The sequence below is a fragment of the Rhinoraja longicauda genome, chromosome 1, assembly GCF_053455715.1.
Source record: "Rhinoraja longicauda isolate Sanriku21f chromosome 1, sRhiLon1.1, whole genome shotgun sequence".
NCBI lineage: Eukaryota > Metazoa > Chordata > Chondrichthyes > Rajiformes > Arhynchobatidae > Rhinoraja > Rhinoraja longicauda.
The window spans coordinates 98,536,446-98,549,093 of NC_135953.1; the positions used below are offsets into that span (position 1 = coordinate 98,536,446).

The window sequence follows — 12,648 nt, forward strand, 5'->3', positions numbered from 1 at the left end:
GTGCTATTTAACCCATAGTTGGGACCTGGTTGATGGACGTCAGGACGTGTCCACACGCCGGTGAGCCTGCACGCCGCATCTTGGCCAGAGTTTCTCTGAGATCCCCGCGCAGTTTAGCCTGGGACTGAAGGTGGCCGCAGTTACCATGTGCTGCCACGAGGAGGCGCTGTGAGAGTCTTGATGATGCAGAGGTTATGTACTGGCAGGGGGAGGCTTACTCACTCGGCTCCCTTTTTCACAAAGATTGCTAGCCAGCGGCATCTGGATTTACACCAGGGCACTAGACACATGCAACACCCTGTGGCTCACGCCACCAACACAATATAGTATATTATATTTATATATAGTATTATCTGTTTCTTCTACGACAAATTGGAGAGTGAAGACTCTTGACTTAGGCAAGTACATGGATAGGAAAGGCTTAGAAGGATATTGGCTACACGAGGGCAGGTGGGACTAGCGAAGATAGGGCATCTTGTTCGGTGTGGACATGTTAGGGCAAAGGGTCTGTTTCGGTGCTGTGAAAGTCTTTGACGGTTACTTACAATGCTCGGTGCCCGTCATCTGAGCAAGGATAGAGAAGGAACGTGACTGAGCTGTGCCTGTCTTGGGCTGCCAGTCCTCAGTGTCTTGCATTAATCGCTTCTTGCTCTGATCGCTAAGATGATGATGTTGGACATCGGCAAAGGCATTGGTCACAATTCGCCTGGGAGACCTGCAAGCAAGGAGGCATTAGTGATAAATCATCACTCACGAGTGTTTCAGCTAGCTAACACTGAAAGACACACGACCTGCTCGCACAGGCACAAAGTCTATCGGGAGCACACACAACATCTTCACAAAAAGGAAGAATGAAATACTCATTCTAAAGTCAACACAAGTTTTAAAAATGCCGGACATATGTTAGCTGCAAAGAAATATGGATCGGTTAAGTGAGCAGGCAAAGATCTTGCAAACGGGCTATAATGTGAGAAAGTGTGAAATTGGTCGATTTAGCAGGAAGGCCTATGATTGAAATAGTGAGAGAACACAGCACTTTGAAATCCAGAGAGATCCAGGTATCGTGGTGCAGTGGTCACAGGAGTTAGTGCTTAGATACAACTAGTAGTTAAGAAAGCTGGCCTAACTTTGCAAGTGTAATGAATGCAAAAGTGAGAGGATTATGCTTTAGTTATGCAGGGCATTGGTGAGACCACACCTAGGGACTTGTGTAGCGTGGAGACACAAGGAACTGACGATGGTGAAATCTTGCATACAACTTTACTGGACTAAATGCTATTTAGTCGGTGTTATTTAGAACGGAATCAAGGGTCTTGGGGAGAAAGCAGGAACGAAGTACCGATTGTGGATGATCAGCCATGATCACATTGAATGGCGGTGCTGGTTTGAAGTGCCGAATGGCCTACTCCTGCACCTATTTTCTATGTTATTCCCTTTATCATGTATCTGTACACTGTGGACGGCTCGATTGTAATCTTCTATAGTCTTTTCATTGACTGGTTAGCACACAACAAAAGCTTTTCACTGTACCTCAGCGCACATGACATTAAACTAAACTAAATTCAACTCAACTCAAACTTTTGCCAGCATGCCTTACATCAGCCAAGCATTAAATCTCATGGTTTGGGGACTTGCTGGTATTGGGTCTTGGTAAGACTGCTGTGCATTAAACATGCATGCAAGCACACACACATGCATGCACGCTCAGGCACATGCAAGGAGGGTCTTTCCAGTGGTACGCAGATTCCAATTATTCTACGGCAAAACTGCAGAATTACCATTTTGATAGCTGTGTCCTTTCAAGGTGCAGGGAAGAGTTGAAGCCAACATCGTGACATGCAGAAAAGCAGATAAGACAGTCCCAAAGGTGGGAAAAGTAAAAAAGCAACAATGAACAATTCTTGAGTAAAAAGACAAAGCACTGGAGGAACTCAGCGAGTCGGGCAGCATCTGGGCAGGGCATGGACAAGCGACGTTTCTGATCGGGTCCCTAATTCAGAACCATACTGAGGGATCGACATGACCTCTAATAAGTACTTTGTAACATTATAATTGCCAGAAACGTGCCAGCCGTTTGTGTACTTTGTGTATTGTGTGCAAAACAAAGAATTTCACTGTACAGGTGCTCCTCAACTTATGATGGGGTTAAGTTCCGAGAAACCCATCCTAAACTGAAAATATCTTACGTCGAAATGCATTTAGGAAAAGGGGACGTAGGAAAGTTAGGAAAAGGGGACGTACAACGAGATCTGGGTGTCTTAGTGCATCAGTCACTGAAAGGAAGCATGCAGGTACAGCAGGCAGTGAAGAAAGCCAATGAAATGTTGGCCTTCATAACAAGAGGAGCAAAGAGGAGCAAAGAGGTCCTTCTGCAGTTGTACAGGGCCCTAGTGAGACCGCACCTGGAGTACTGTGCGCAGTTTTGGTCTCCAAATTTGAGGAAGGATATTCTTGCTATTGAGGGCGTGCAGCGTAGGTTTACTAGGTTAATTCCCGAAATGGCGGGGCTGTCATATGTTGAAAGACTGGAGCGACTAGGCTTGTATACACTGGAATTTAGAAGGATGAGAGGAGATCTCATCGAAACGTATAAGATTATTAAGGGGTTGGACACGTTCGAGGCAGGAAACATGTTCCCAATGTTGGGGGAGTCCAGAACAAGGGGCCACAGTTTAAGAATAAGGGGTAGGCCATTTAGAACTGAGATGAGGAAAAACGTTTTCAGTCAGAGAGTTGTGAATCTGTGGAATTCTCTGCCTCAGAAGGCAGTGGAGGCCAATTCTCTGAATGCATTCAAGAGAGAGCTAGATAGAGCTCTTAAGGATAGCGGAGTCAGGGGGTATGGGGAGAAGGCAGGAACGGGGTACTGATTGAGAATGATCAGCCATGATCACATTGAAGGGCCAAATGGCCTCCTCCTGCACCTTTTGTCTATTGTCTGTTGTCTATTGAATACACCTGATCACGTGGCCGGAAGCGAGCTGCGGCTTTGCTACGGGTCGCTGCTGTTTGCACCATCGCCAAGTCGAAATATTGCAAGTCGAAGCATCGTAAGTCAGGGAGCATCTGTATCTACGTCCATGTGACAATATATTATAATTGAATCATTGAATTGAATTCTTCAATACTGGGCACTGACACACACACACACACACACACAGATGGGTTTGGTTCAGTCTAACAAAACCAAAGCAAAGGTCAAACTGGGTGACTCAAGAAGGGTGTTAACCTGTAACATCGACTGTCCATTTCCCTACACAGGTGCTGCCTGACCCACTGAGTTCCTCCAGCAGCTCTTTTTTTATGACTAGCAGTCAAATACTTCTGCTAATGTTCTTTCTGTACGGTGGCCTGCTAATTCAGAACCAACAAAACCTAGAACAATGAGTTTTAGTCTGAGTTTGAGGGGAAATTGATGGAAGCATATAAAAATAATAGAAGCACATGAAATAATAAAAGGCATAGATAGGGTAGGCATCTATGGATCTTTCACCCAGGGTGCAAAAGTGGGAAAGAGGAACAGGGTTCGAAGTGTTACAGGCAGAAATACAACAATACCCCTTCCTCTCCCACCTCTTAGAGCTCTCTACCCTCCCATCCCATCGTGACCCCTCTCAACCTCCCTTCCACATTTCACACCCCTCTCTACCTTTCCCCCATCTCACATCCAAATCTACCTCTCTCCCCATCTCACTTACTGTTCGCTAGCTGTCTCCCATCTCACACACTCCTCTCAACCTCTCTCTCCCCATCTCACACCCCTCCCTCCCGCATTCCACTCACCCCTATCTACCCCTCTCCCCATCTCACTCCCCCCATCTCTCTCTCCCCATGTCCACCCTCTCTCTCTCCCCATCTCACTCCCCCCATCTCTCTCCCCATCTCACTCCCCCTCTCTCTCCCCATCTCATTCCCCCATCTCTCTCCCCATCTCACTCCCCCCATCTCTCTCCCCATCTCACTCCCCCCTCTCTCTTCCCCCCATCTCATTCCCCCATCTCTCTCCCCATCTCACTCCCCCCATCTCTCTCCCCATCTCACTCCCCTCCCTCTCTTCCCCCCATTTCACTCACCCCTCTACCTCTGTCTCCATCTCATTTACCCCTCTCTACCTCTCTCCCCATCTCACACCTCTCTCTCCCCCATTTCACTCACCCCTCTCTACCTCTCTCTCCTCCATCTCACACTCCTCTCTGCCTCTCCCCATTTCACACCTTGCCCTACCTCTCTCCCCCATCTCACACCAATTTCTTCCTCAACTATCACCTCTGTTTGCCTCTCTCTCATCTCACACCTCTCTGCTTATCTCTGCTATTGGCCATGACTATATAATCCTAAATAAACAGTTACACTAATTTTACTATTAATTTAACCAGGTCAGCTCCTTAGAGTTTGGATGTAAAATAATAATTGCGCAATTAAGTTTGTTTTAAAGTTTTAGTTTCAAGTAACTGCAACAGAAATAACATTGGCTTAAAGCTGCCACTCAAACTCAATGAGCTGGGACTGAAGATTTAATTTCCGCACACACACTTGACAAAGGATACTTTTCTGAAAATAAACCCCTTGGGAACTGCTTTATTTTTAAAAGATCTATGACTCCATTTTACTCTTTCAATGCTCAGCAATTCAACCCCCACCCCCCACAATTTCGTTTTGGAGACGTGGCATGTCATAGAGCCATAAAGTGTGGAAACAGTCCCTTCGGCCCAACTTGCCCACGTCGACCAACATGCCCCATCTAAACTAGTCCCACTCGCCTGCGTTTGGCCCAATTCCCTCTAAACCTGTCCTATCCATGTACCTGTTCAATTACTTCATAAACGTTGTGAGTGTCCCTGTCTCAACTACCTCCTTTGGCAGCTCATTCCATACACTCTTTGCGTGAAAAAGGTACCCCTCAGATTCCTGTAAAATCTTTCCCCCTTCACCTTAAACGCATGTGTAAAACAGCAATATAAAAGTTTTTCAGCTCACCATACAATACAATGCTTTTCATTAACTTTCCAAGTTCACAAACATCATAAACCATGCACTCATCTACAAAGGATTGATTCCCAAGAACCTGGTTTGAACAACTTAAAAGGCTTTTTTTTAACAGCCTCGTTAGTCACTCTACCAGGGGATTTGTTTCGGACACAAAGATTTGGGGAAAATTCAGATAAATCCACCCCCTTTGCAAGAATGATCAAATTGAATGAACCCAGTCCTTTTGACAGACTTCACTTGCTCATGCAACACACACTTGTGACCGTCTGTGAACCAAATGCAGGCATGTTGTGGTAAAATGCAAATGTAAGACCTCTCTGCACCCCCCCCCTTCCCCCTCAACCCCACCCCCATCCCAACTGTGCATGAAGTCAGCCCGTCACACCATCAATGCATTCCCAACTTGCCCTTGCATTGAAACAAGCCACAACAAAGTGGGAGCTGAGAGCAGCACTTTGAATGGTGTCACTGCAACTAAGCATGCTCGTCACTGAGTAACCGTAAATCAACAGTAGCATGGGCACTAACTTGGATACGACTTGTCTCTGAAAGAGAAAGAGAGGGAGCACGGTTCATCAACAAACATACAAGTTATATCAGAGTAGCAACAAAGAACTGCAGGTTGCTGGTTTACACCAAAGATAGACACAGGCAGCATCACTGGAGAAAAAGGATGGGTGACGTTTCGGGTCGGGACCCTTCTGAAGACCTGAAACGTCACCCACGTAATTCATTTATATTGTATTCTATTTAATCAGTCCAAGCCTCAAGTACCAAGGGAGGTGCCAGGGAGGGATTCCCGCTCTCCTTGGAAGCGATGGAACCCGCCTGGCCCAAACACGAGAATCGCTTGGGATTGAGATCCCATGTTCTTGGTTGGCTTGTGGCTTGTCATGAACACTCTCTTAACTAAGCAGGCGGCAGCTTCATGCAATGGGGACAGCCTTGACACACGGATTAAGGTGCAATTATAAATATTATATCACCCCCCCCTTCTCAAAATCAAAGCAGGAGACTTTTTTGTTAAATATAAACAGATGTCACACAAGCAAAGGTAATTTAGTTTTCAAATGGGTGTTTTGGGCAGCACAGTGACGCAGCAGCAGAGTTGCTGCCTCACAGCGTCGGAGACCCGGGTTCGATCCTGACCACGGGTGCTGTCTGTACGGAGTTTCCACGTTCTCCCTGTGACCGCGTGGGTTTTCTCCAGGTGCTCGTTTCCTCCCACACTCCAAAGACGTGCAGGTTTTTAGGTTAATTGGCTTCTGTAAATTATCCCTGGTGTGCAGGATAGAGCTAGTGTACAGGGTGATCGTTGGTCAGAGCGGATTCGGTGGGTCGAGTACCCATATTGTATGGTTAAACTAAACTAATCTAAACAGCATTCTGGACTGGTAGAAAAGACTATTGAAGATTTTTCAGAACATTAGTTTGGTGCCTTGTAAGAGGCTGCTAAGAACACTCAACCACTATTGGTAAATGACACTATATGATCCTAGATAAATGGTTAAGCTCAATTTACTATCATCAATTTAACCAGGTCTGTTGCTTAGATGCTGGAATCAGGCCATTAACACATGGCAGCATTAGCATATAGAGTTATAAAGTTACCAAGCGGGGACTATATATAGGGATAATCCATCAATGCTGCACTAAATATTTCACCCGTATCAAATTCTGTCCTTGCTAAGCAGATTTTTGTCACACAGACCCACAGCCTGAGAACAAGATGGGAAACTAAGGGAACTTCAATTCTTCTGAAAGGTGCCTTTTTAAAAACTCCCCTTCCCCCCCTCCCCCACCTCCCACCCTCCATTTCCCCACCCCCCCACCTTCCATCTCCCCCACCCCCCACCCTCCATCTCCCCCCACCCTCCATCTCCCCCACCCTCCATCTCCCCCACCCCCCACCCTCCATCTCCCCCACCCTCCATCTCCCCCACCCTCCATCTCCCCCCCACACCCTCCATCTCCCCCCTCTACCCTTCATCTCCCCTCCCCACCCTCTATCTCCCCCACCCCCACCATCTCCCCCACCCTCCCACCCTCCATCTCCCCCCACCCTCCATCTCCCCCACCCTCCATCTCCCCCACCCCCACCATCTCCCCCACCCTCCCACCCTCCATCTCCCCCCCACCCTCCATCTCCCCCACCCTCCCACCCTCCATCTCCCCCACCCCCCATCTCCCCCACCCCCCACCCTCCATCTCCCACACCCCCCACACTCCATCTCCCCCTCTACTCTCCATCTCCCCCACCCCCCACCTGGCTTGATCATAGTCATGTATAGTCTTTCTGCTGTCTGGTTAGCACATAACAAATGCTTTTCACTGTATTTCGTGACAATAAACTAAACTAAACTAAACAAAGAAGAAAAGACCACAAATATGGGGAAAATGTGATGGAACAACTAAGTGGGCCCAAGGGGCGGAGGGGTGGGGGAAAATAGAGGGAGTAGTCATTGTTTGTTAGTTGCCTAAAACTGGAGAATTCAATGTTTACTTTAGTTTAGAGAAACTGCATGTAAACGGGTCCTTCGGCCCACCGAACCCACGCCAACCATCGATCACCCGTTCACACTAATTCTATGTAATCCCACTTTCCCACTCTCCACACACTAGGGGTCTCGGCAGATTAGCCTAAGATGTCACCACGGACATGTACAATGAAGATTACCCTTGGTTGTGTGACAGAAACCAAATGGAAAGCCTGCTGGGACCTTCAGGGTGGTGGTCCCCAGTGAAACAACTCTCCCCGGAGACAGGGGTGGAAGGTGCGTTGCCATGGCGATGAGCGGCTGCCGCTTGCTTCTTGGTCCACCAGAGACGGTTCCTGTAAGAGGCCACCTACCCATTCTGCTGCTTGCCGTCAGTCTGCCCCTCTCTCAGTCCTCTCTTCTGTCCCTCTGCCACTTCGTGGGCATTGTCAGTGGAGTAGAGGTTAATGGGCGTGTTGTACACTTTGGGCTGCCGTGGGAGGTCAACGGGCGGGGTTACCAGCGGCTTGGCGGTGCTGACCAGCGGTGAACGTCCAGTGGTGCCAATGTTGGCACCGGCATGCATGTGCAGAGGTGCCAGTGCCGGCGGAGAAGCAGTGGGGTGCTGGAGCGTCGATGGTGGTGATGGAGCTGGCAGCTGAGTGAGGGGTGATGAAGCAGGGACGAGGGGGGCAGGCGAGAGCCTGGGTGAGGATGTGGCACCGAAAGGCCGAGCGGTCTTATTGTAGGCAGTGCCGGCCGCCGGGGGGGCCTTTGGAGCCATGGGAGCGATGGATGCAACGGGGATAGTGTTGGACTCTCTGGACTCATCCTACGCACGGTGGGGGCAAAAAACACACGTTAAACACACACAACACATGCAGAACTAAACCAGTGGGCAATGGAGTTCCATCATAGACATCCCCAGAAACACGATGCAGGTCAAACCTCTACACACAGTTTGGGTGTTCGGGAGTGCGCCAGTCTTCCCATAGCTTCCTTCGAAGCTGCTACTTCCTCGGAAGGCTTAGGAAGATCGGCATGTCCCCAAACTACTCTCACCAACCTCTGCAAATGCACCGTAGAAAGCACCTTATCGGGATGCATCACAGCCTGGTTTGGGAACAGCTCCATCCAACGCAACAAAATGCAGAATTGTGCGCGCAGCCCAGACCATCACGCAAACCAACCTCCCTTCCATTGACTCCATTTGCATTTCATGCTGCCTCTACAAGGCCACCAACATAATCAAGGACCAGTCTCACCCCGGTCACTCCCTCTTCTTCCCTCTCCCATCAGGCAAGAGGTGCAGAAGTGTGGAAATGCACACCTCCAGATTCAGGGACAGTTTCTTCCCAGCTGTTATCAGGCAAATGAACCATCCTGTTATCGGCTCGAGAGCGGTCCTGAGCTACCACCTACCTCATTGGAGATCTAACTATCTTTAATTGGACTTTTACTAAACGTTATTCCCTTTATCCTTTATCTGTACACTTTAGACGGCCTGGTTGTAATCATGTATAGTCTTTCCTTTGACTGGATAGCATGCAACAAACTGCTTTTCATTGTACCTCGGTACATGACAATAATGAACTAAACTGACTAGGCACCTCGTTGATACTATTCTGATGCAAAACACCAGTTCTAGATGAAACACCCTGGAATTAACAACTAAAATTAGAAACTCAAAAATTCAAGCCATAAAATAAAACTATTCCACACTGTGCCTTTGGGGCACCAGGCTTTACCCAAACACAATAAAGTTGATAGGACAGTGCAGCAAAGACTACCTAATTTTATGAAGGGTTTAATTGGTTTTAAAAATACCATTTTTACCATCTGGGAAAAAGACTGGGTAAAAGACCCGATCTATTCCTCTCACAATTTTATACACCTCCATAAGATCACCCCTCAGCCTCCTGCGCTCCAAGGAAAAAAAGTCCTCGCCTGCTCAATCTCTCGCCATAGCTCAGACCCTCGAGTCCTGGCAGCATCCTCATAAATCCTTTAGCTTAACATCTTTCCAGACACATATTGGATGATTAGCACCTTGTATTTCACCTGGGTAGCTTTCAACCCAGCAGTGTGAACGTTGAGCTTATGCCCTCTGGTTCATGATTCCCCAACTCTGGGTAAAAGACTCTAGCCTGTCTCTTCCCCTCAAGATCTTATACACTCCTATAAGATCACCCCTCCTCATCCTACTGCGCTCCGAGGAGTAAAGTCTTAGCCTGCCCAACTTCTCCCTGTAGCTCGGGCCCTCGAATCCTGGAAACATTCTCGTAATAAACAAAAAAAAACCTTCAATCAAAAAAATTGTGGAAAAAATGGGAGTTTACAGGATAGATGGGGGAAGGAAAAAATGACAAAACCATCTTTTATAATTTTGCAGCCACAGTTTTTTGGCTCATATTTGTTCCGTACTGGATTCAGGAACCTTATTAGGGTAAAGGCACAACATGAATGAATCAACTAGAGCACTGGTTAGAATTACCAGTGACAACACCCTGCATGGTATTTCCTGGAATGCATTGATGGACACGGGAAATGTACGTCACTTCATTTTTGGAGCATGCAAGTGGCATTCAGAGTGTGCAATCCAAGAGCACTGGCCAGTACTGGTACTGCATTATCACCTTAGAATCTTTCCCAAACAGCAAATGTGATCCTACTGATGGCAGTAAAGCAAAACGTCCTTCAAGAGACATGTCCTTGAGAGATGCCCTTCAAGGCACGACAGTCGTATTGAGAGTCAAGACTGTTTGATTGTCATATGTTCCGAAATTTCATTCCGACAATGGAATTCTTACTTGCAGCAGCTGCAGCACAACAGGTTTATAAACACAGTGCACAATAGATAATATAATAGTCTCAGAGTCTTACAGCGTGGACACAGGCCCTTCGGCCCAACTTGCCCACGCCAACCAAAATGTCTCAATGCGTTTGGCCCATATCCCTCTAAACCTGTCCTATCAATGAACCTGTCTAAATGTTTCTTAAACGTTGTGATAGTACCTGTCTCAACTACCTCCTCCGGTAGCTCGTTCCATACAGCCACCACCCTTTGAGTAAAAAAGTTACCCCTCAGGTTCCTATTAAATCTTTGCCCCCTCACCTTAAACTGATGTCCTCTAGTTCTCAATTCCCCTATGAGACACTCTGTGCATCTACCCGATCTATTCCTCTTATGATTTTGTACACCGCTATAAGATCACCCCTCATCCTCTTGTGCTCCAAGGAAGAGTCCTAGCCTACTATTGATGGTTGAAGGTCGTTAGTAGTCAGCACGGAATCTTTGGGCCGAAGGGCATGTTTCCGTGCTGTAATGTCTCCATATCTGAAAACCCTCATTTAATTCCCTCAACCAGTTTTTATGCCAATTGACTGCTCACTGCCATCAGTAAAACTGGAAGTGGTTTTACCAAATATGACTTTGGATGCAATGGGATCCTCAGCAAAATATCAGCAAGCAGCACCGTACCCTCTGGGAATGACTCATTCTGATTAGAATAACCATTTTTTCACATTTTCCACTGCTTTTCCGTGCAACACAGATGAAGCTGCAAGCTGGTGTTAGGGCAAATCCGTCCGCTAATTAGTACTCGATGCCCGGAATTGAAAGCAAGAATCAACACTGTACTCACTCTCGCACGGAACGCCACCTACCTTTTGCACAGTTGTCCCTGCGGGTTTTGAAGCCGGCGAGGCCCTATAAGACACAAGGACGGATGCATTTATGAATCACCGGCGGTAAAATCAGCAACATAACTGAGCAGTGCATTGCACTGCTGTGTAACAGAGCTAGTATAATACCTCAGTGTAACAGAGCAGAATCAGCAGCATAACAGAGCTAGTATAATACTGAGCAGTGCAGTGCACTGCTGTATAACAGAGCCAGTATAATACCTCAGTGTAACAGAGCAGAATCAGCAGCATAACAGCAGTGCTGAACTACTATCTACCTCTTTGATGTCCCTCAGACTATCTTTGACAACACTAAATGTTATTCCCTTATCATGTACCTATACACTGTAAATGGAAGGTAGACACAAAATGCTGGAGTAACTCAGTGGGACAGACAGCATCTCTGGAGAGAAGGAAAGGGTGACGTTTTGGGTGGATTGGAGGGTAGCTAATGTTATCCCACTTTTTAAGAATAAGGGGTAGGCCATTTAGAACGGAGATGAGGAAAAACTTTTTCAGTCAGAGAGTTGTAAATCTGTGGAATTCTCTGCCTCAGAAGGCAGTGGAGGCCAATTTTCTGGATGCTTTCAAGAGCGAGCTAGATAGAGTTCTTAATGATAGCAGAGTCAGGGGGTATGGGGAGAAGGAAGGAATGGGGTACTGATTGTGAATGATCAGCCATGATCACATTGAATGGCGGTGCTGGCTCGAGGGGCCGAATGGCCTACTCCTACTACTTATTGTCTATTATCTATCATCAACAGAGAAATTCAAAAGACCCTTCTTCAGACTGATGTCAGGGGAGGGGACGGGACAAAGACAGAATGTAGTCGGAGACAGTAAGATTGGTGGGAGAACTGGGAAGGGGGAGGGGATGGAGAGAGAAAGCAAGGGCTATCTAAAGTTAGAGGTCAATGTTCATACCGCTGGGGTGTAAGCTACCCAAGCGAAATATAAGGTGCTGTTCCTCCAATTTGCGCTGGGCCTCACTCTGACAATGGAGGAGGCCCAGGACAGAAAGGTCAGATTGGGAATGGGAGGGGGAGTTAAAGTGCTGAGCCACCGGGAGATCAGGTAGATTAAGGCGGACTGAGCGGAGGTGTTCAGCGAAATGATCGCCGAGCCTGCGCTTGGTCTATACTGTTTACCACACTGTAAATGGATTGATTGTAATCATGTATTGTCCATCCACTGACTGGTTAGCACGCAACAAAATGCTTCTCACTGTACTTCGGTACACGTGATAATAAACTAAACTGAAACTGAAATAATCGGCAGCGCAAACCCAATTTCATTAACCCACTCCTGTCGCCTCCTCTTTTGGAAATGAAATTAAAAAGAAGATAATGGTGGCGCAGCGGTAGAGTTGCTGCCTTCAAGTGACAGAGGACCAAGTTCGATCCTGACCGAGGGTTCTGCCTGTATTGAGTTTGTACATTTTCCCTGTGACCGCGTGCATTTGGCTGTACAACTCTAAGTAAGCATGGAAGAATATTAT

The 12,648-nt window shown here is 47.2% G+C and overlaps 1 protein-coding gene across 1 annotated transcript in view; it reads right to left on the reverse strand.

Annotated features, from left to right (window-relative positions):
- The window catches only part of LOC144595607 (PDZ and LIM domain protein 5-like), a 235,085-nt gene that overhangs the window by 65,406 nt on the left and 157,031 nt on the right, over positions 1–12,648 (reverse strand). Inside the window, exons 5-8 of the mRNA XM_078403187.1 lie at positions 11,133–11,175; positions 7,841–8,298; positions 1,779–1,796; positions 546–715 (exon numbers count right to left, since the gene is read on the reverse strand). Coding sequence (XP_078259313.1) covers positions 546–715; positions 1,779–1,796; positions 7,841–8,298; positions 11,133–11,175 — 689 coding nt within the window. The remainder of the gene's footprint in view (positions 1–545; positions 716–1,778; positions 1,797–7,840; positions 8,299–11,132; positions 11,176–12,648) is intronic.